Source organism: Manis javanica, chromosome 15, assembly GCF_040802235.1.
Source record: "Manis javanica isolate MJ-LG chromosome 15, MJ_LKY, whole genome shotgun sequence".
In the NCBI taxonomy this organism is placed as follows: Eukaryota; Metazoa; Chordata; class Mammalia; order Pholidota; family Manidae; genus Manis; species Manis javanica.
In genome coordinates, this window is record NC_133170.1 from 29,178,623 (window position 1) to 29,203,293 (window position 24,671).

At 50.4% G+C, this 24,671-nt stretch overlaps 1 protein-coding gene across 9 annotated transcripts in view; it reads right to left on the minus strand.

The window, feature by feature from the left end:
• TEAD4 (TEA domain transcription factor 4) overlaps window positions 1-24,671 on the minus strand; it is an 88,150-nt gene that overhangs the window by 53,190 nt on the left and 10,289 nt on the right. For 8 of the 9 annotated variants that reach the window (XR_012125599.1, XM_073222877.1, XM_073222876.1 and 5 more), the window contains exon 2: window positions 9,660-9,914. Coding sequence is in view for 7 of the 9 variants with exons in the window: in XM_073222874.1 (XP_073078975.1) it covers window positions 9,660-9,914 (255 nt within the window). In the remaining 2 variants the exon portion in view is untranslated. Of the gene's footprint in view, window positions 1-2,979; window positions 3,098-9,659; window positions 9,915-24,671 lie in introns of all 9 variants that reach the window. The other variant, XM_073222879.1, reaches the window with a different exon arrangement.

The following is a 24,671-nucleotide window of genomic DNA, read 5'->3' on the forward strand; positions in this document are numbered from 1 at the left end:
GACACTCTTACGGGAAATTAAAGAGGACACTAAAAAATGGAAACTCATCCCATGCTCCTGGCTAGGAAGAATTAATATTGTCAAAACGGCCATCCTGCCCAAAACAATATACAAATTTGATGCAATCCCTATCAAATTACCAACAGCATTCTTCAATGAACTGGAACAAACAGTTCAAAAATTCATATGGAAACACCAAAGACCCTGAATAGCCAAAGCAATCCTGAGAAGGAAGAATAAAGTGGGGGGGATCTCGCTCCCCAACTTCAAGCTCTACTACAAAGCCATAGTAATCAAGACAATTTGGTACTGGCACAAGAACAGAGCCACAGACCAGTGGAACAAAATAGAGACTCCAGACATTAACCCAAACATATATGGTCAACTAATATTCAATAAAGGAGCCATGGACATACAATGGGGAAATGACAGTCTCTTCAACAGATGGTGCTGGCAAAACTGGACAGCTACATGTAAGAGAATGAAACTGGATCAGTGTTTAACCCCATACACAAAAGTAAACTCTAAATGGATCAAAGACCTGAATGTAAGTCATGAAACCATAAAACTCTTAGAAAAAAACATAGGCAAAAATCTCATGGACATAAACATGAGTGACTTCTTCATGAACATATCTCCCTGGGCAAGGGAAACAAAGGCAAAAATGAACAAGTGGGACTATATCAAGCTAAAAAGCTTCTGTACAGCAAAGGAAACCATCAATAGAACAAAAAGGTATCCTCCAGTATGGGAGAATATATTCATAAATGACATATCCAATAAGGGGTTGACATCCAAAATATATAAAGAGCCCACACACCTCAACAAACAAAAAGCAAATAGTCTAATTAAAAAATGGGCAGAGGAGCTGAATAGACAGTTGTCTAAAGAAGAAATCCAGATGGCCAACAGGCACATGAAAAGATGCTCCACATCACTAATCATCAGAGAAATGCAGATTAAAACCACAATGAGATATCACTTCACACCAGTAAGGATTGCCATCATTGAAAAGACAAACAACAACAAATGTTCGCGAGGTTGTGGAGAAAGGGGAACCCTCCTACACTGCTGGTGGGAATGTAAATTAGTTTAACCATTGTGGAAAGCAGTATGGAGGTTCCTCAGAATGCTCAAAACAGAAATACCATTTGACCCAGGAATTCCACTTCTAGGAATTTACCCTAAGAATGCAGCACTCCAGTTTGAAGAAGACAGATGCACCCCTATGTTTATCGCTGAACTATTTACAATAGCCAAGATATGGAAGCAACCTAAGTGTCCATCAGTGGATGAATGGATAAAGAAGATGTGGTACATATACACAATGGAATATTATTCAGGCTTAAGAAGAAAACAAATCCTGCCATTTGCAACAACATGGATGGAGCTAGAGGGTATTATGCTCAGTGAAATAAGCCAGGCAGAGAAAGACAAGTACCAAATGATTTCATTCATATGTGGAGTATAAGAACAAAGGAAAACTGAAGGAACAAAACAGCAGCAGAATCACAGAACCCAAGAATGAACTAATAGTTATCAAAGGGAAAGGGACTGGGAAGGATGGGTGGGAAGGGAGGGATAAGGGCGGGGAAAAAGAAAGGGGACATTACAATTAGTATTTATAGTGCGTGGGGGGCATGGGGAGGGCTGTGCAACACAGAGAAGACAAGTGGTGATTTTACAGCATCTTACTACGCAGATGGACAGTGACTGTGAAGGGGTATGTGGGGGGGACTTGGTGAAGGGGGGAGCCTAGTAAACATAATGTTCTTCATGTAATTGTAGATTAATGATAAAAAAAAAACTTTCCAATTGGTCTACTTCAAATGTGTGGAGTTCAATAAAACTACTCCACAAATTGAAATTAAAAACAAAAAGGGACTTGACGGGGCCCATGCAAGTGAAGGGTCCTGAAGCACAGTCATTGCCCCACATAGTGAATCCCCCTCTTCCCCACTGGAAGGCAGGCAATTAAAGCCATTCACCTCACGAGGAAACTGAAGTCACAAACCTCACCCAGATGGTGCACAAGCAGATCCAGGACCCACTGGCCAGGTTGAATCCTGACTCAGCCACAGCAAGTGGCACCAAGTGGCTGGCCCAAAGAAGAACCTCAGTCAGGGGACATGGAAGGCAGCAGGGAGGCCCTGTCTAGCCTACGACTGGCTGAGACCCTCACTGCAGACATCACAGATGACCAACCCCTGTGCAAGGAGCCCCAGGGCTTGAAGACAGAGCCCCAGCCAGCCCCACTCCCTCTGCTCTCTCCTACCGGGCTCAGGAGCTCTGCTACCAGATGGGCCCATCTTGGCCCTGGGCAAGAAGAGGCCAGCCGTGGGGCCCCAGAAGCCCAGCCCATGGGGGCTAGGCTGGCCCAGGCTCTCTGCCCTTTTACAAGGTGTGCTTCTTCCCCTCCCTTTCTCTGCAGCTGTGTCCTCCTCTCCCTTGCTGGCTCCCCTAGACTACGGTTCTCTCTGGTCTCACTCTGCTTCCCAGAGGTGATGCCAGGAGGTGAGAATCCCCCCAGGCGGCAGTTGAGTGCTGGGCTTCTGTGCGCGTGCTGAGTCAGGAGGGACCAAACAGTTTCCCTCCTACCATCAGGGGCGCTTCAGACATCAGCCCGGTCACTTACCTGCCTCCAGGCCCGTGGGCATCTACCCTGGCTTTCTGCCTCACAGGGGCTGGGCTTCCTTTTACTCCTGTAATCATAGCAGTGACAGTGAGCATTACTGAGCACTCATGTGGCCAGATGCACACTTTACTTGCATGGGACGCCATGCAAACGCAGCATGTATACCTATCATGACAGCCGGTGCCTTCCCCCTCCATCCTCCCAATGGCCCTATGCGTCCGTTCAAGCATCTTCACTCGACACAGAGGGAAATCAAGGTACAGAGAGGTTTAGAAAGCTGTTCAGGGTCACAGAGCACTAAGTGGCTGAGATTCAAGTCCATGCAGTCTGGTTCTAGAACCTACCTCTTCACTGTTGCGCAGCATGACTTCTCTTTAACACAGGATTGAGGGCCTTCCCTCTCAGAAGCAGGGGCTGCACCAGGTGACCCCAGAGGCTCTGTCTAGCCTAAGGAAGAAGAAACTGTGGCCCAGGGAAGGGAAGGGATTATTCAAACCGCATAGTTTGTTAGTGTTCCAGGTGCCACAAGGACATACATCTCTAAGTCTTCAGAGCTATTTACACAATGGCTGCTTTTCCCATGGCTGTCCTCCCCAGCTGGGCTGGGAGTTTCTCTAAAGGCACTATTCCGCTCCCCCTCTCTGGATCGATCCCGATTCTCTAGGTCTCTGCATGAAGGACAATCCTGGTCATGTCTGACTGCCCCTCACCCTGACCCAGGTCCTAGGGAGAAACAACTACTTAGACCCAAGAGCCTGCCCACCTGCTTTCAGTCTCTCATGGACTGTGGTCCCCAGAGCTGACTGAAGCCTGTGTGTCCTGGATGCCCACAGTATGGGGTAGAAGCAGAGAAGTGGGAGCATGTGCCCACAGGTAAAGCCCCAAAACCACAGTGAAGACCAGCAAAGAAGAGCAGTAGCAGCAAGAAACTAGTAGAAAATCCAGGTGAGTTGGTGAGAAGAGACCTGTAGCCTGCCCCAGCCCTGCCGCCAGCTGCCCATCTCCAGGCCTTCTCCCCCAAGGGGCTGATCACATGCTGGGGCAGCAGGGGCCGGTCCAGACCTCAGAGGCTGGCTTGACAGCTGGGCATTGCAGGGTGGCAGGTGGTCTTGGCCAACCCCAGAGAGGGCCTGGGTGGGGCTGGGAAGGATGCCCCCACCAGGCTGTGGCCCATCTGTCAGAGGACATGTGTCCAACAGCCCCTGGCTCACATCCAGGGCCCCACCCACCATGGGTGAGGCCTGCAGATGGAGAAAGGGGAGCCCTGGCTAGGGCACAGGCTGAGGGGAGGGCATTCCCAAAGCAGGGGCCACACAGAGCCACCACCTCTGCCGCCTGACCCTACACCCAGCGTCACACACCCTGCCAGCCACCTCGGGCTTTTCCGCAGTCATACATTACTACTAAAATTGCTATCCTATCAGCAAAATCCTGTCTGGGACAGGTCATTTCTGCAGTTCATTTCCTCTGTAATGATTCCCCTCTGTACCAGCTTCTCTCTGGACTATAAACATATTAAATTGCATGAAGTGAGTAAAGCCCCTGCCACTTACAGGAAGGCCAATACAATCAGTAATTAGGGTTAACAGCATGAATAAGTCCTGTTATAACTAATGCTATTCTTTTTCAAATCTGGAAGAGGCTGAGAACCCCAGGGCACAAGCCTCCCCACCCGAGAGGAACCAGAGCTTTGGGTCACCGGAGCCCCTTTATGTGAGTGCTCCACATCACCCCTGCAGGCTGGGACCCCGAGATTAGGCCAGAGCACCCTGCCCAACCAGCCCTCATCCTGATGGCCCGCTGAAGCTATCAACACCTGCAGCTGCAGGAGGAGGATATTTCTGGAGAAGAAGATTCTGCCCAAAGCCTGAGAAGGCAGTGATTAGGCCTGACATCTGAGCTCACAACACCACTGCCCTGAAGGGCTCTGGAGCTTCTGGTGAAATCCTACCCAGTTTTCAAGGCCAGCCGGAGAAGGTTTCCTGATCCACACCCAAGCCTGCCTCCAAGCCCTAGGGCAGAGTCTGTGCCTTTCTCACAGTCCTTGGCTAAAGTCATGTGAGCTCTTAATTTAGCCCCTCACTCGTGTGTGAGCTCCCAGAGGGAGCAGGGAGCATGTCCTATTCAGCTCTACACCCTGTGGTGTCTGCTGGGCATCTCTGTGCTCTCAGCCCCCCAGCAACACTGAAAGGCTGTGTCTTCCTCTACTGAGTATAGGAGAGATGCTCAGCATCACCAGTCACCAGGGCCATGCAAATCAAATCCATGAGACACCACTCCATACCCCAGGAGGGCTATTTTAAAAAGAAGAAAAAGAACAAATGTTGGCAAAGATGTGAAGAAATTGGAATCCTTGTGCATTGCTGGTAAGTGTAAAATGGTGCAGCCACCATACCGGATAGTTCAGCAGTTCCTCAAAAAGCTAAACACAGAATTACCATATGATCCAGCAATTCCACCACTTGGTATGTCCCCAAAAGAACTGAAAGCAGGGACCCTTACCCGCACACCCACGCTCACAGCATTACTCACGATATCCAAAGGGTAGAAACAACACAAGTGCCCATAACAGGTGAATGGATAAACAAATGTAGTATATCCACACAATGGAATATTACTCAGCTACAAAAAAGAATGGCATTCTGATATGTTACGATGAGGATGAACTTTGAAGACATTGAGCTGAGTGACATAAGCCAGTCACAAAAGGACAAATATTGTACGATTCTACTTCTATGAGGAACCTAGAATAGTCAAATACACAGATGGAAAATAGAACAATGGTTACCAGTGGGAGAAGGGAATGGGGAGTTAGTGCTTAACGGGTACAGAGTTTCTGTTGGGGAGAATGAGAATGTTCTGGAGATGGATGGTAGGATGGTTGTGCAGCAGTGTGAATGTGCTTAATGCCACTGAACTGCATGCATGAAAATGGTTAAGATGGTAAATTTTATATAATGTAGATTTTGCCACAATAAAATAATATAACCAAAACTCCCCAAAAGGTGATATTATCATCATCCCCGTTTTACAAATGAGGAAGCTGAAGATGAGACAAAGTTTAGACAACTGGCCCCAGGTCACAGAGGCCCCTGGGACAGAACAGGTTTGAACCTAGGCTCACGTCATCTGGCTTCCAGAGAAACAGAAAGTACGGGTCCCAGGCCATTCGGGGAACATGGAGGGAGACAGAACGCACAGGGCAGCACAGCCGAGGGTGGCAGAGGACCTGGGGAACATCGAGGAGGCGGGGGTGCTGGGAGACACTTGAGTGAGACCCTGACCTCTGGCTGTGCTCTCAGCAACTTGGGAGCCCTGAACTGGGTCTGGCCCCCGCCCCACCTCTCATTAGCTGTGCGACTCCTCTGCAGTGAGGATCCCCTCCTCTCTGATGAGTGCAATGCCACTGTGCCATGCCCAGATGCCCAGTGGGGTCTCCCAACACCACCACATAAAGCTCCACCCTGGGTCAATGCCCCCTCCTTTCCCCCTGCCTCGGCACCCCTCCTCTAACCAACTCCACTGCCTTCCAGAAAACTCCCGGGACGACCTAGACCTCCAGTTCACTGGCTGTACACTACAGAAGCATCATTAGTCTACTTTCTAACAATGTTTCTTTCTCCTGCCTCTCCCCTTAGACTGTGAAGCTGTAGAGACCACAGCTCCTGGCCTGGGTCAGCGGTGGGCACTGGGCACTGGCCAAAGCTCCCAGCTGCTCACAGGAATTGGAAGCCGAGGCCACAGGGCACCAGTGAGACAAGGGAGAAAGCAAGGCAGGAGAAGCAGAGCCACACAGGGAGAAGAGGGGCAGGAGGAGCGGGGTCCGGTTGGGTGAGGGGCTGGCTGCAGAAAGGAAGGGTGCACAGAGGGACGCAGAGCCATCAGGGCCCTCCTGCAGGCAGGAGGGGCACCGCTGAGCGGTGAGGAGAGGCGAGGCAGAGTGTGGGGCAGAAGGGAGAGGAGTTGCCCCACATGCACCTCCCACCACCTGCTCTTGAGGCCAGAGGCCAGGCTGGCCAACAGAGGCCAGAGTGCCCAGCATGGCAGTGCCAGGGTGAGGGTCACACGGTGATGAGGCAAAAATGAAAGCAGTAGTGAGCAGGAGAGGGCTAGGAGCTCTGGCCTGGGTGCCAGCCCACAGGCTGGTGAGGCTCGGCTCAGAAATATCAGGCGCTAATCTGCATGCTGTCTGCACGTCTGCGTGGCCTTCGTGTGCACCCCATGGGGGGCACCAGGGCTGGGAGCAGGCCTAATCCCATCCTGGCCTCCAGGTCTCCAGTCCCCTGGGTGCCCTGGCCAGCTCATTCTCAGCTCCCACCCTGCACCCTCTGGCCTGGTCTACCTGAAAAATGATGGGCATCCTCAGGATGTGGGAATCAGGGGACTGCCAAGACCAGGCTCTGGGGCTCAGGCTGGGGCTGGGGCACAGGAGGACAGCAAGTGGGTCCCCGGAGGGCAGATGAGAAGATGGAGGAGAGAGCCAAGGTACATGGAGGCTGAGTCAGCCTGGCAGCCTGTCCCTCTTCCTCGGCTTCCTGGGGCCCATCCCACACACGGTGGCTGAGCTCAGAGTTATATATACTCAGCTGCACAGGCGCGCTGCCGAGAGCCCTCCGTCAACCCCTGTGCAGGCCTGCCTCAGCTCACACTCCGAGCCTGGTAAGAAGAGACGGGATCAGCCAGCGTCTGGACCCCAGCAGGATTGGCAGCCACCGAGGACAGGTGCTGGGGGGCTGGGGAGTCACCAGACACTAGCGCCTCCAGCCAGCCTGCCCAGAGGCTGACACACCTGGAGCCCAGGCCAGGCAGATGGCGGGCCAGGAGGAAGGAGAGGAGCAGGCGGGCAGGCTTCTGCAGGCACACAGAGGCCACGCAGGGTGATAGCACCCTGCGCCTGGACTCGGAGATCTAGGTTCTAATCCCCACTCTTCCACTTTTCACCTGAGAGACCCAGGGAAGCTCTTGGCTTCCCTGAACCTGTCTCTGCATCCACAAGCAGAGGTTATAACCAAGCCCACCACCTCCCCTGAAAAGACTCAAGAGAGCAGATGTCAAAGCCCACCAAGGGCAGCAGTAAGGGGCTCCTGGCCTCTGCCCCCTGCCAGGTCCCCCTGTGTGATAGCCACGCTGTCTCTCTGCACAGGGAAGGAGAGGCGCAAACATGGCCCGAACAGTTCCTGGGCAGAATTCCAACCCAAGGCCAGCCGGAAGTTCACAGCCTTGCATTTCTAGAACCCTGGCTCAGTCACGATCACCTGGTGACCAAAGACAGTCTCTTCACCCCAGTTCCAGTCACTTCACTTAATATGTGAAGTGGGAGAGAAAGAGCCTCCCATAACAACTAAATAAAGTAAGCATCCACCCAAATGTCCACGGACAGGTGAGGTGGAGGGAGACGCAAAATGTGGCCTATCCATACAGTGGCCCATTATCATCCTTGAAAAGAAAGGAAATTCTGACGGTTGCCACCACATGGAGGACTACTGAGGACATTATGTTAAGTGATTAGGCCAGTCCAAAAAGATAAAGCTGTGTGAGTCCAGTAATACAAGGTCCCTAGAACAGTCACATCCACAGAGACAGAAAGTAGAGTGGCTGCCAGGGGCTGGGGCGGGACAGGGAGTTGGCCTCAGTGGGGACAGAGGTTCTGTTTGGGAAGATAGAAGGTTGTGGACATGGATGGTAGGGATGGCTGCACAACAGTGTGAATGTGCTCCATGCTGCTGAAATGTACACTTAAAAATGGGTAAAAGGGTACACTTTATGTTATGTGTATTTTACCACACACACAAAAAGATACGACTCAGAACCCAAAGTCTGGATGGTCCCCAGTGGCTCTCAAATACACATCTGCTGATTCTACGACTTTCGGCCGTATCCTTGGGCCTTCTAGACCCCTCAGCTCCCTCTCTACGCTCAATGCTTCTTGCACACTTGTCTTTGCCAGATGATTTTTCCCTTTGAAGCACACAGATGTACCATGCACAGTGTCCAGGGCCCACACCTTGGGACAGATCTCCCCTCAGAGCCTCCAGAAGGACCCCACCTTACAGACACCTGGCCTTCCGGCATCTGGCCTCCTGAATGGTGAGAGAATAAACCTCTGTTGTTTGAAGCCAGTCTGTTTGTGGTGGTGTCTTACAACAGCCCCCACGAGCACCTCACAGGGGACAAGGCTTCTGCAGGATGGGGGGCACGACCTGAGTGGCAGCCCTGGGGGTGGGCACGTGGCCTGCAGCCATCTTGCAGGGAGCTAGGGTGGGGCCCTGTGGTCAGAGACCCTCTCAGCAACAGCCTGAGACCAGTGTCTGAAGTTGGCAGTCCTGGGGGGCTTTCTGATGGGAGTGGAAGCCTGACCTGGGCCTTCCAACAGCTGTTCAGTGTTTGTTTCTGACAGACCCTCTCTTCCACCCAAAAGTCAACACAGACCAGGCCAACTGCTTGGTCCTCCCACATGGCTGCTGGGCATAAAGTGTCCCTGTACGCCCTGCATCTGCTGCCACTCTCCAGAGCAAGTTCTGGAGCACAAGGTGTACCACGCCCTGCTGGATCTGTCTGGAGACACTCCACAGTCTGCCCTTCGGGACGGCGATGTGTGTGCCCACCGTATGGGTCCAGACCTGTCCCACCCAGACCTGCACACAGAAGGCTCAGGAGCAAATGAGGGAATGAGTCCAGGGGCCACCTTCCTGAGCACCCTTCACAGCTGAGGTGGGAGGTAGGAGATCAAGCGTTTGTCTTGAGGACAGCTGTGGGATTCTCCCATGCTGCTCTGGGGGAACGTGCTGCCCACCCTTTCCCCAAGTCTCCCCCATCCAAAGGCTTCTGCTCAGATGCCCCTCATGGTCTGGGAACCCAGGACAGAAGAAAGCCGTGTCTGCTGACAGAAGAACCAAGAGGCCACACCCCTCCGTCACATGGACGGGCCCCAGAGTTGCTGGGCCCGGCCCCTTGGCTGAGGCCCTATTTCCAGAGCTAGTCCACGAGGGCAGGAGACTGCCACCCACCCCAACGGGCTCCTTACCGTACATCTTGCCTTCGTCCGAGAGGATGATCTTGCGCCTACCACAGGGTGGGTAGATGGCCAGGGCCTCCTGGAAGCTCTGCTCAATGTCCGGGCTCCACACACCCTCTGCGTCATTGTCGATGGGCTTGTTCAATGCCTGACTGCCCCCAGAGATGTTGCTCCCCTCGGGGGAGTTAGGAGGGCTCCACTCGTTGGAGGTAATGGTGCCGGCCGTGCCCTCCAAGGCTCCGCTTGGAGGAGCGCCCTTTGGACCTGGGTGGGCAGAAACCACAGCATTGATGGGAGAACTGGGTGGCGGTGAGACAGGGGTACCATGGGAAGTGCCAAGCCCTAGAACCAGTTGCTGTTTCTTGTTTGGCCACTCACAGCACAGGAGCATGGAGGGTTAAGGCCTGGAATCCAGGGCAGAACATCTCTCTGTAGACGTCTGCTTCTCACCCTGTCAAATGAGCACAATGACCTAGGCATCCTCTGATCGTAGCTCTAAAAACCCAGACAGGGCTGCAACATAGGAGAAAAGACTAAGTGCCGGCAACGTTCCAGCACTAAATCAACAGTGGGCAAAAAGGATGCCAAATATTGCACACTGTTGGTAGGAATGTAAAATGGCACAGCTACTGTGGGAAAATGATGGCTCCCCCCAAAATTAAGCACAGGACATGTAACCCTGCAAGTCCACTTCTGGGTATAATCCAAAAGAATTGAAAGAAGGGTCCAAAGAGATATTTGTAAAGTCATGTTCACAGCAGCATTATTCAAGCATAGCCAAGAAACCCAAATGTCCGTGGATGGATGAATGGATCGACCCAATGTGGTCTATACATACAATGGAATATTCTGTTACCTTTAAAAGGAAGAAAATTCTGACACAAGCTACAATGTGAAAGAGCCTTGAAGACATGACGCTAAGTGAAATAATCCAGCCCCGAATGACAAATACTGTGTGATTCCACTTACAGGAGGCATCTAAAGTGGACAAAGTCCCAGAGACAGAAAGTAGAATGGAGGTTACCAAGGGTCTGTGGGGAGGAAGAAATGGGGGATTGTTGGATGAATACAAAGTTTGTTTTGCAAGATAAAACAGTGCTGGAGTTCCGTTACACAATGCGAATACACTTTTAAAACTACTAAAGAGTACACTTAAAATGGTTAAGAAAATACAAATTTTTTACCACAATTAAAACTTTAAGTAAATTTTTAAAAGGATGCCAAATAAAATGCAGGTGATCATTCTGCTATTCCAGCCTCAGCTTTGGCTCTTCTCAAAGGAAGAGTTTGGTGCCCATAGATTCTCACTTGCTGGGGCTACAGGGGACTGACCTGCAAGTGCCTCCTGAAGCTGACAGCCAGCACAACCCTGTCTGCAACACAACCTGCATGAGACAAACCCAGTGGCCTCTAGGCTCCACCTGTCTAGGCTGTAAATTTCTAGACACAATTCTCAGGGGTCTGAAAAAGAGCAGGACATACTAGGCATCTTAAGGCAGTTTTTGGATTATGGGTACCAGGCAGGCACCATCTGTCTCCCACAGCCCTCCCTGAGCCCCAGCTTCCCCTCTCTCCCAGCTGCTGAGCACATCTGCAAAGGAGGACCTCTCACCACCACATATATCACCCCTTTCCTTCCCCACCATTAGCCATGAGGAGCAGTGCCGTCCGGCAGCCCACACCCAGGGCTAGGCGTCTAAATGCCCAAGTCACCCCAGCCTCCACCCAGGACGCTCTGGGAGGAGAAGAGACCTCCCCACAGCATTCTTTGCTTGCTCTCCCTTCCCCACACCTGAATCCCCTCATCCCAGGCTGAGGGACATGGTTCTTCACAGAAGGGTGGGTATCAGTGAGGAAGCCGATGTCCACAGTGTGGGAAAAGGAGTTGCTGACTACAGAGTGGTACATCCGGGGACGGTGGCGGCTCTGAGGAGCTGGCCAGGCACAGACAGTTGGAAGGAGTCAGAACCACTAGAATTTAAATCAGGAATCCTAGAGAAAACCTAACCCAACCCTTCAGCTTACTGATGAGGACAGGGAGGCCCAGAGAGGCCTATGGACTCACCCAAGGTCATAGGTCATATAGCGAGTCAACAGTACCACTGGTCTCCATCTCTGCCCTCCAGTGTCCTGGGCCTTTTAGCAAAACATATGTTGGCTTCTTGTGTGGCTATCAAAATAAGCTTTTTTCAAAGTGTGTCTGAGGGGGTCACTTGATCTGAAACATCTAGCTTATTTCTACCAGAAACTCTGGTCTTGATTCTATCATGAATGTGCAAACATTTTTCTGTACCTTCTTAAAAGAGTTAACTTTAATGTCTGGCAATATAGTAAAAAAGATGATTTTAAAATTCTCACTCTATAAAAGAAATTTAGAAATGATATATGAAATATAATACACTTCTAAATGCATAGCTGACTTTGAAGAAAGTAAATTGCTAGAGGCCCAACATGAGAGAACTCCAAGCTGATAGTAAAAAGCCAAGCTGATAGCACAGTAGCCCTGGGAGGCAGAGGGTGAGCTGATCTGAGTAGGAAAGCACTGGGTTTCAATGGCCACTCAGAGATGAGACCTTAGACCTGAGGGATACAGGGAAGTTGTTGCCTGGGAACAATATCTCAATCCTCAGAAAAGAGTAGAATACTCACAAATTGTGACAAGGAAGACTGCCTGTCTTGGCCTAAGCCTTAGGTATAAAAAAGAATTGTCTTTCCTAAGAATCTGTAACCAAGGGCCTGCCTTTAAGTTGATTTGAGGTTTGAACTTTATTTTACTCAGGAACTCCCTATTCATTAAAATAAACAGTGGTCCCAGGCTGAAAAATCTCTTGAAAAGGCAGTCTTAACCCAGACTGCAGAGAGTTCCCAAAGATAATGCCTTGCTAAAGATGATCTCAAAATCCAAAATTATAACACATAAAAGGAAACAATCTACCACAACTAATATTCAATTGGAATTAGATCCTCAAGAACTACAGATAACTGAACTATCAGATTAAAACTATTATATAATTGTATTTAAAATAATTATTGACTTAAACAAGGAATTGGAAACATGAGAAAGAATTAGATAATATCAAAAAACACGAAGCAGACTGGAAAAAAATAAAACATTTAGAAATAAACATTTTGGTCAATGAAGTTAAAAATTCAGTGGTTGAGATTAACAGCAAGTTAGATACACTTAGAGAAAGAATTAACATCCTGGAAGATAGATCTGAAGATGTTAGAGATGTATTTTTTTTTAAATAATGATGAAGAGCCAGGACAACAGAATAAGGCAATTAAACATACCTTCAATCAGCATTCCAGAAGACAGAATATAGAAAATGAAGTAGAACAACAGTTGAAAAGAGTGTGGCAGGGAATTTTCCAGAATGAATGAAATACATGAATTCCAGTTCAGGAACCATACTGAACCCTACCCAGGATAAATCCAAATAAAATAAATGCATATTGTAGGGGCACTGCAGAATACCAAAAACAAAGAGTAGACCATAAAAGCATTCAGAGTAAAAAAGGACAGATTATCTACAAAGGAAAGATTATTGTATTGATATATATTATATATATAGTATATATTGATAGCAGAGTTCTCATCAGTAACTCTAGAAGACCCAAGTTAACACTTGCAAACTGTTGAGAGAAAAATAACTACCAGCCTAGAATTTAAAACCCAACCAAAATAACATTCAAGAGTGAACATTAAACAAAGGCATTTTCAGACAAAGATGGAGAGAACTTGTACTAACAGACCCTCACTGGAAAAAACAGTAAAGGGGGTATTTAAAAAACAAACAAAAAACTGATAGGAAGAGAAGGAATTACACACATGGGAGGGTAGGGAGCAAAGTAACTGGTGAAAATAAGAGCAAATCTAAACTAACAACATTAATACAGTTGATGATTACTTAGGTTGGCCATGCAGTACATGCACACACACACACACCATTTTTCTGAACCATTAGTTCAAAAGATACATTTGGTAAAATTCAAGACCCAGTTACAATAAAAACCCTTAGCAAACTACTAGGAACAAAAGGAACTTCCTTAACCTGAAAAAAAAGTATTTTCCAAAAACTTACTCTGATACTGTGACTTATAATAAGAAATATATTATTTGTCCCAGTTTTGCCCCAGTTCCTGGCATAGAGCTCCTAAGTCCTCAGACTTTTCTAGGGAATGAGAACAATAAAGATGTCTTGTTTTATGAATTAGTGACTTCTGGCATGCACCTAAGAATGGGAGCTGATGATTATAGGCAAACCAACCACGTGGTTACAGGGTTGGAACTTTCAGTCCCACCTACCAAAATCCAGGGAGGGGAAAGGGGCTGAAGGTCAAATTGCTAATGGCCAATGGTTTAATCAACCATGCCTATGCAACGAAGCCTCCATAAAAACCTGAAAGGAGAGGGTTTGCGAACTTCAGAGATGGATGCAGAGATTTGGAGAGAATGACACGTACTCAGAGAGGACATGGAAGTTTCATGCTCCTTCCCCAGCTTAGCCCTATGCATCTCTTCCATCTGGCTGTTTTTGAGTTATACGCTTTTATAATAAACTGATAATCTAATAACTAATATGTTTCACTGAGTTCTAGCTGCTCTAGCAAATTAATCAACCCAAGGAGAGGAGTCACTGGAACTTTAGTCTATAGCCACTGATCACTGGGGCTTGGACTGGCATCTTACGGTGTGGGGAACAGTCCTGTGGGACTGAGCTAACCCATGGAATCTGCAGCTGTCTCCAGGCAGACACTGTCAGAATTGAGTTGAATTGTAGGATACCTTGGTGTCTAAGAATTGGTATCTGAGACTTACTGGTGAGAACCCCGACCCTAAACCTACACACATTAGAATTGGTGACTAGATATTGGTTACCTATAGAATTGGTTACCAGTACAAACTTACTGATTAAACACTACATTACCTTTAAAGTCAGGAGTAAGAGAGACTGCTCACTTTCAATATTTATACTCACAGTGTAATAGAAGTCCTAGTCAACACAATAGACAAGAAAAAGAGATCTGAAGATTAGGAAGGAAGAAGTAAAACTGTCATTATTCTAAGGAATTATGACAGGAGATTGAAAAGATTATACAAACAAATTATAATAACTTCTAAGAGAGTTCAGCAAGATCAATATATCAAAATCAATTACATTCTTTTATACCAGAAATCAGTATTAAACAATATAATATTTTTTAAATATTCCATTTAGAAACCAAAATCATAATTTATCTAGTGATAGCTAACAATAGAGGAGACCTTTAAAGAGAAAATTGTAACTGTTTTGAAAGACATAAAATACTTCAATAAATGGAAAGGAAATAATGTGTTTATGGATAGGAAAATATAAAAATGCTGAATCTCTACAAATAAATAATAAATTCAATGAAATTATGACTTTAAATCCCACAAGGTTTTCTACAAAACTTAACAAGCTGATTCTCAAAATATGGAAGAACCAAGACCGTCCTCGAGTCGACTGACCCACTGTCTTTTCCTTTCTTCCCGCTGGCTTCATATTTTGCCAGACCCAGTCCATAATGTTTCCATCAGGATTCTGACCTGACCTCTCCTTTTTAAACCCTATTCATACCCGCTGTGGGATCCCCTATACTTCCGCTATGTTTCTGATTCCCACCTGTGCATGTGTTTCCTGAGTTTAGGCCTAAATTACACAGCCCCTGCCTGCCAGGCATCTCTAATCAGACATCTCCCAAGCTCCTCAAACTCAACATGTCCAAAATCAAATTTTCAGCTTGCCACTGAGTCCTGCTCTTCCCCCTCCTCTGTCTCTCAGGAAATGACACCACCATTCACCCAGAGGCCAGAAACCAAAGAGTGATTTCAACTTTTCCCTCTTATCTCTCATAAACAGTTGGTGACCACATCCTGTCTATCTCCTAAATGTCTTCTTAATCCCATTTCTCTTTCTATCTCAGACCCAAACTGCAAAACTTCTACCTTAGGCTCACCTGATGACTGTGTCAACCCCACACAGAATACACAGTCTCTCACTACAAGCCAGAGTAATTTTTCTACTTTTCTACAATGCCAATCTGAACTCATGATTCTCTACTTAAACCTTTTGATGGCTTTCCTATGATCATTGGTAAAATGACCTCACCAATAGTGGAGTTTTACCCTTAAAATCAACCCTTCATCAGCTGACTCCTGCTATCCTGCCATGCCTGCCCTCCATCAATGTGCACCACCTTCTACACTGTCTTCTTTGAACCCACCCCTAACTCCCAAACTCAATTATTCAAATGATACCCCCAACACGCTCTTTCTCCACACCTAGAGGTGCTGCCTGTAACTGTCTCCCCATTCCTCTTTCATCTGTGACTCCCACTCATCCTCAAGTTTCAGAAAACACCTCACTTCCTGTGGGAGGAGGACTCCAACCTCAAGTCTGGACCAGTGGACCAGGCAACTCCCTGACACACCAACAGATCCCCGGACATTGCATACCCGCGCCCTGCCTCCCAGGAGCGACAGGTCTGCCCACCGCATGTCAGCTGCCACAAGGGCAGGGATGGCCTTCTCTCTGTTAAGTCCTCAGCATGTTGCACAGTCCTGGGGTACAAAAGAATGAATGGATGGATATTTGGCAACTGTTCTTTGCAAAATCAAGATTTCTCTGCGGGGAGGATGAATTGTTCTGTGTTTGGTGTAAGGAAACAAAAGAAAATCTCAGTGAATGTCTGGATGTGGGCACACCAGAGGGGAGCTTAATGAGGTTGTATGTAAATCCTTCTGGGATTTATTTTGGAGGCTTGTAAAATGCAAGGGTGATATCTGGGAATAAAGAGACTGGTTTGGGTTCCAGTTCTACAGGCAACTGTGTGATCATGGTCAAATCCCTCCATTTCTCCAGGCCTCGGATTGCGTATCTATAAACTAAGGCAAGGAGTTACTCCCACTGGAACCTGAGGTCCTTTCTGCTCTGTGCCCTGCCCAGACCCCCACTTCCTCCTGGAGCTCTCCTCGTGGTCTCCAGACATGCCCTGCAGGCTTTCTCAGAGAAGGCTGGGCTGGGGGACTGACCAGCCATACGGAGATGCCCCCTGTGACGGCCAGTACAGCGAGCTGCTCACTGCGGCCTCACGCAGGGTCAGCGGTGCCCAGTAAGGGCTGTTTACTGTCACCAGCATTATTACTAAGCTACTGATAATGCCTCAAGTGGAAGGTCTAAGGCCTTAAATGCAGGTGATAGATAAATACACCTTAAGCCCTAACTCCTAATATTGATTAACATTAATTAATAATATTAATACCTAAGGCCTCATATGTCCTGGCTTTAGCCTAGATTTTCTCCTGAGACCTGATGCTAAGCACGGGTGGATACTCAGCCAGGCGGAGGGTGCCGTGGAGGTTATGTCAGGAGAGGAGGAGAGGAGGGAGGCCCGACATCCTGGCCCTCCGCGAGGCCCCCTGAGAGCCGGGCTGCTGTCTCCAGGCCCTTCTTCCCCCCAGCTCAGTGAGCCAGCACCTCTGTCCTTGCACAAGGCAGGGCCAGGCAGCCCAGGGCAGCAGCTGCCCATGGGCAGGGCTGCCTGAGGACCTGCCGTCCACATCCCCAAGGTTGGGTCCATCCCAAGAAAAGGAGGGCGGCGGGCCACCCAAGGCCCCGGCCATGGGATCTGTGATGGAGGTGGAGCTACCTCCGGCTCTGGGCGGTCCCGCTGCTCTGGGCCCACAGCTCACGCCGGCAGCCTCCCCTCACTAGGCAAACCTCCCAGGCAGCCACTGTCCCATGGCTAGGAGAATGGGGCATAAGCCAGTGCCAGCCCACAGACGGAGACCCATGCCTCTTTCTCCTGCCCCTGGTGCCCCATGGTGCCCCATGGGCCTGCCAGGAGGAGAGCTGGAGAGGGGACAGGTGGCACCGTCAAGCTGGCTGTGTGCTGGGTACAGAGGAATGAAAATAACCCCTGACTCGGCTCCTAGGCCCTGTCCCGGCTCCTAGGACCTGTCCCGGGCCTCCTGCTGTGCCCCAGCCCCACCCCAAGCCCAGTGGGCAGAGGCAACCCCAGCCCCAAACCACACACAGGCCCCCCCTGGGGACCACAGATGCGGTTACTCAGGAATTTTCAAAAGAATCAGAACGTATGGGCTTTTATTAAGATCTTTCTAATAATGAGAACAGTATGCTCCTCAAAAACACTTCCAGGACAGGATGGGAATCATGGCCCCCAGGTTAGCAGTAGAGAAAACAAGGCTAAGGGAGGGCAATAACTTGCCTGGAAGAGGGGGCAAAACCAGACCTCAGACCCTGAAGTCCTGTCCGCTGCCTGGTCCGGGGCTGTGTCCTGGGCCTCGCCTCCTGCTCTCGCAGCCCACCCCTTTTGCAGCCAGCCAGAGCCCCTGGGATCTCTAAGCCCTGCCCAGCGCTCCCCAGTCTGCAGAGCCCCCAGCCCACGATTCACAGTGTGTCCAGGCAGGGTCCTGCCAAAGTGACGGCACCTGTGTTCACCTGTTTCCCCAGCAGGACTGTGAGCTACTGGAGAGCAGGGCCGCTTCTCATCCAGAGCACGCCCACCACCCCCAGCTCAGGGCTGGCAGTTTGGGCATGTCGCCCTTAACCAGCAGGTCCTTAGGGAGCTGATCCTTCCACTGTCCCCTTCCTCAGCAAGAACAAGTCCACCTCTGTGTCATTTCCTTTTATCACAACAGCTCTACCTTGCTGGGGTCAACATATGTTCAAGCCCCTCCCCCTGTTCCCTGTCTCCAACCTGGAAGTGATAGGGACTGAAACTCGGAAAGTTCACGAGACTCACCTGGTATCCTCCAGAAGTTAGGGCGGGGCAATCAGGACAGGGCCTGAGTCTCCCTCCCGGGACGGAGGATGGGATGGTTGTCTCAGCCCCCTTTCCCCACCCTGATTCCAAGAGCCCTGGGCTGCAGGCTAAAGGTTCCAGCCGCATCAGGACCCTCCTGGCTTGTGGGCTCTGCCATCCCCCATCCCGCAGATGCCTCGCTCTTCTCTGCAGCTTCTCCCCTGGGCCCTTTGGAAGAACTGCTGCCCTCAGCCCCAGGACTCCTGTAACTGAGGAGCTGGGGGGAAATTCTAACTCAGGGTTGCCTCCCAGGAGACCCATCCTAAGCTTCAGACACAGGAGTCCCAGAGGCACCAAGGTGCAGAAGGCAGAGGAGTGACCGAAGTAATTCAGGGTGGCAGCGGGGCCCTTCTGCCTCATACCAGTGCAGGAGCCTGTCCTCGGGCTGGTGGGCTTACCACAGGCTGGGTTATCGGGGCCGTGGGGCCATGTCCCTGGACCCCGGGCACTTGGCCCAACCTAGCATCGTGGTTACACAGCACCTGCCCTGGATGGGACATGGTCCTCCCTACCAAGTACGTTTCAGAGCAGGCTCTTCACGACCCTGACTTCATTTCCTAAGTAAGGATACAAGAGGGGAAATTGGGAACAGAGGACTCCAGGTGCCTCCCAGATTCATTCCCACCCTTCCCTGCACCCCGAGGTCTCCTCACCATCTCCTGAACCTGAGTTCACTCACACTGCCTTCCCACTGAGGGTGAGCCTCTGTACTCAATTCGTGACACCTACCTGTCTGTCAGCAAACATCTACTGAGGGTGGGGAATAGGAAGAGGTTGGTAGAGGGGTGCGAACTTTCAGCTCTAAGATGAGTCGGGTCTGAGGATATAATATAGGACACGGTGACTATAGCTGAGAATGAAGTATAACTGAAGTTTGCTGAGAGTATAACTTAAATATTCTCTCACACACACACAACAGATAAATATGGGAGGGGATGGAGGTGTTCATTAACTAGATAGAGGGAATCCTTTTGCATGTATATGTACATAAAATCACAAGATGGACACTTTATCTCCTAATTTTATGTCAATTATACATCAATAAAGCTGAAATTTTTTAAAACAGTGAAAAAAAATTAGAAACCATCTATTGAGTACCTATTCATCGACAAATCTCTGGAGAAGTGGGCTCTGGTCCTCAGGGGGCTTGGGCTTTAGATGGCAGCAAGAGGCTGGTACAGACACGTACACACGTACATATGTAAGCACTGTGTCACATGAGTGGCTTGGGTGCATGTAGGTGGAAGGCACATGCCCAGGCCAAGGCAGCCTCTGCCCTGACAGGTTCCCTGGCCTCAGGTGTTTGACACCTGCCATCTGAGTTCCACCTCCCCACCTGTCCCTCGTCTTCTGCCTTCCACTCTAGGTCAATGTCATTCCTACCAACTGCAGCCAGGGATGTCTGAGGACAGGGCAAACGACCTCCTCCCAGGTGGTAGGACATTGTTTGCTCGATTGTAACTCAGAAAGTGGGCAAGGGAAGGGGGAGGAAGAGAGGGGAGCTGAGGAGATGGGATCCTCCAGGCAGAGCCAGGCACAGCGGGCTGCCCACCTGCCCAGCACACAGTGCTGCCTCCTCCCCTAGTGACCTGCAGGGCACGCTCAGGCAGCCACACTCTCCTGGGAAGGAGGCCCAGCAGTGGAGGAGGTCCCTGAGACACTGAGGGACACAGACATTCTGCTTACCAGACAGAGCTGCTTTAATAGGAGGTACTGTTTTGAATGCCCACTCTGTGCCTGGCACTGGGCTGAGCACTTGACTACACCTCCTCTAACCCCCCACAGGTATCCCCTGAGGTAGCTGGTGCCACCCCACTTCAGATGACCACGCTGGGCACTGCAGGTGGAGCATGGCACCCTGGCCCCAAAGCTCTCCACGGTGAGGCTCAGTCCCCACCCCGTCTCCCACAGTGCTGCTCGGGGTCCCTTTGCTAACAGTCCCAGGGACAATAGTGGGGCACAGTGGAGGAGTGGTCTGACTCTACAGCATGCAGCCTTCAGTTAGACGTGAAGAGTAACAGGGAGGGACACTGGACCCTGGACCGACCAGCAAAGGCGGGCTAGGAGCATTTCTCTCTGTGGATGTGAACATCCTCTGGGTGCCTCTCTTAGCTTGGACCCCGCTGTCCCCACAGCCTCTGGTGAAGGTCCCAGCTGGGAGAGCCCAAGGTCTGTGTGATGAGCAAGAAACTCCAGAGGAGAAAGTTGCCCTCCAATGTACAGGTGAAGGGTCTTGTCAAAACGCCCCCAGCTGGTTAAGGCCGGGACTAGATCTAACCTCAGAATCGTGCTGTCCTGCTAGGCTGTCGCCACCCTGACCAGCCTGGCTGTCCCTGACAGGGAGGGAGCTGGTTCCCAGGAAGGAGATCAGCGGGCTCCCCAGCCCAAATATCCCTCCTGCTCATTTTCATGCCTAACATCCTGCCATGGGGGCTTTAGCCTTTGACTCTCATTTACTCACTCAAAATTGTGTATTGTGCACCTACTATATGCCAGGCATTGAGCATAAGCCACAAATGACATAGTCCTGCCCTCAAAGTCCTTCAATCTAGCAGGGGCAAGGGTCCAGAGATCTCAGAGAAGAGGCACACACAGTCAATCCTTACTATTCAGAGTCAGGACTGGCAGATCGACCTACTCACTAAAATCTGAAACCCCCAAGTCAATATCTGCAGTGTAGGCGTTTGCAGACCCGCACACATAACCTGTCCATCGCGAGGTTCCCCGCTGAGGCGGAACGAGGCTAACCTGCCTTCCAGTTTCAGCCATCAGACTGCAAACAAGTATCCCTTCCGCGATCTGTTTAGTGCCATGTTTTTGCATCGTAGTGCTTTTTTAAATGATTTCACTGTTTAAAACTGCCCCCAAGTGTGCTGAAGTGCTGTCTGGTGCTCACAAGTGCTAGACAGCTGTGATGTGCCGTATGGAGAAAATAACGTGTGTTAGATAAGCTTTGTTCAGGCATGCGTTGCCTTGATGTTGGCCGTGAGTTCAATGGTAATGGATCAACAATATTTATTAACTAAGATGTCTTTGAACAGGAAAACACATAAAGCAAAGGTTATGAACTAATCAGGTGACAGAAACATTGCTCCAGATGCTCAGAGGAACTAACGTGAATCTCCCCTAGAAGCAACGGCTCAATATCTGTGAATTCAGTGTTCTCAGTGACTTTACAGAGAATAACTACACAAGCAACAACAATCAGGTGAACCCAGAGAGGGAAACATGGTAAGCCATTACAGGTAAGCACCTTGGGGTGATGATTTTAACTTAACAGACGATGAGCTCAAGTCCCTGGGAACACCACATCCAGTGGAAACAGAAACGTCAAAAAGCACCAAGATAGACAAAAAGTAGACACAATCCACATGTCCATCAACAGAAAATGGAAAAGCAGAATGTGGTCTATGCATACGATGGGATATATCATCAAGCCTGAAAAAGGAATGGGATTCTGACACAAGTGGCAACATGGGTACCCTGAGGACATTAGGCTCAGTGAAATCAGCCCAATACAAAATGATAAACACTTATTCCTCTTTTATGAAGAGCCCAAAAGAAATTCAGAGACAGAAAGTAGAATACAGGTTTGGCAGGGCCAGGGGGTGTTTCGGTTTGGGACGATGAAACAGAAGGCAGACAGCGATGGCAGCTCAGCCTGGTCAGTGGGCTGGCGCTGCTGGGCTGTATACTTTGCAGTGGTTAGAATGGTAGATTTTGTGTTATATATTTTTACTGCAAGGCTTTTAGAAGAGCACCATGACACAGAAGGGAAAAGATGTGGACAGAAAAGGGAAGAAGGCACTTCAGGGGACCTGGGCCCCAAGCAAAAGAGAAAGGCCTATTTGTAGCCAGAAAGGAAGACATGAGGCAGGCCAGTCCTGGGTCACAGGGGCATGTCCCCAGGGGCCCAGAGCAGCAGAAAGCCACCCAGCAGAGCGCCGACTGCAGTGGGCTGGGCCAGGCCACAGACTCAGCTGGAGGCCAGAAAAGGCCAATCTCAAAACATGCCCACCACACAAACGAGGTGTCCCTCACTGCAGCCCCCACCCGCAGGCCGAGCAGCGGGCCTTCCCTCCTGAGGCAAGAAGCTTCAGAGTGCTCAGGCCTAAACTAACTGCTCCTCACCAGCCTTTCAGTGTGAACACACTGAGCACAGCTTGCTTCTTGACAGGCTAAGAATGGGGCGGGGTGAAAAATGGAAGGCAAAAAGGGACCCCAGTCCTACCCAGTGTAAGCATGTGCTGGAAGCAAAGTCACAGAGGGCCAACCCCACAGGCACTGCCTGGCCCGGGAGAGGGCACCCCAGGCAGATCCCACTTGGGTTGTGGACTCTGAGGCCTGGCTCAGATCTTGGCTGGACTTCGAATGGCCCCTGGTCCCTGGGCAAGCTGCTCAGCCTCTCTGAGCCTGTATCCTCCCAAACACCCTGTGGAGGTAATAACGTTACCCCCTCAGGGCCTGTCATAAGGATCAAGTACAACTGTGTCCAGAAGATATGGGCACAGAGGCTGGCTCTCGGGCTTCTCGAACATTTGTGGATCTAGCAGGGACAACAGAGGGGCAAGAACCAGTGAGGTGCGGCTCTCCTGGGGTGCACTGCAGGGGAGCAGGGGGAATGAGAGGCCACAGGAGGGGAGAAGTAAACAGGTGGAGAGGGAAGCAGGCTGGGGGAGGGGCTGCAACAGGTTGGGGCGATGGGTGGTTCAGAGGCAAGAGAGGAGGGAGGTGAGACTCCCGAGTGGACGCAGGCCCCAAGCCCTTGGCCCGATGGGCAGCAGAGTCTCTGATGCCCGCCCCAGGGGCCGTCAGGTAAGTCCGGCATCCTGTTCCCCCAGCTCTCCAGGAGCAGGAACCCGGGACGCTCCTAGCCCCGTTCCAAGAGGCCAGGGGCATGGGTGTCTGTGGGCCTGGCAAACCCAGGAAGTGGTCCCATCAGGTGGCTGTCCTGGCCCTCCACCCACCCCACCCCTTGCTCTCCCTGGGGACACTCAAGGGCTGATGAAGCTGGGAGAAGCTAGGCTAGGACCCAGGCAGAGCGCCCAGTGCAGCAGACCCTCCAAAAGGTTTCTCGGCAGCAAGGTGGATTAGACGCCAAGCTCGGCCTTGCCAAGGATCCATGGTGCCCCCTGAACCGGTCACTTCCCCTGTCTGGACCTCAGAGTCCCCACTTACAGAAAGAAAAGGTGGGGAAAGTGTAATCTCACTCAGCAATGAAAGGAAATGTTCTATGAAGCCACTGAAAGGCCGGAGGAACCCTAAAGGCCTACTGCCGAGGAAAGCCCACCTGAAGCCAGTCTGCAGAGGTGGCACGCTGCACAGCTCCCACCACGGGCGTCCTGCAGATGGCGACACACAGAGCCGGCAAGAAGACCAGTGGGGGCATGAACAGGGTGGAGGGCAGTTAGGGCAGTGAAACTGGTCTGTATGACACTGCAATGGTGGACGATGCCATTATACATCTGTCCAAACCCAGGCAATGCACAACACGGAGAGTGGACCCTGATGTAAACTATGGACTTCAGTTAATAATAATGTATCCATACTGGCTCATCGATGTAACAGATATGCCGCATTACTGCAAGATGTTAATAATAGGGGAGAGTGGACAGAAGGGAGGCCCCTCTCTATACTTTCTGCTCCATTTTCCTGTAAACCCAAAACTGCTTGAAAAATATTACAGGTATTAATTTGAAAAAAAAAAGTAGCGAGTAAGCCTTGCACCTTTTTCTGTTTGGGCCTTTCTTGAAGATTCAAAATCCAGCAAAAGTCACAAAAGTACTGAACCCAACTAGTCAGCTCCACTTTCAGTAGGCCTGTCCCGTGAACACTCAGACCTCAGAACAGATCAAAGAGCCACGGAGTCTTTGCCTAACATGACTGGCTGCTGAATCCAGGCAGGGATCGTCCGGGGCACCAACAGAACCAGAGCTCACAAACGCAAGCCCAGCGAGCTGTTTCCTCAGCCTTGGGGTGGGGTTGCCTCAGTCAGCTGCTTTGTGACCATGCCTCCTCCCCCTGCCAGGCCCACGGGGAGCCACGCCAGGTGCCCACGAGCACAAGGCACCCTGGAGGGAGAAGGTGCCGGAGCTCAGGGCTGTGGGGAGCAGCCTCCTGGGGCAAAAGGAGGCTGCCTGGGCAGCAGCCCAGGACCTGGGGCTCCACCTG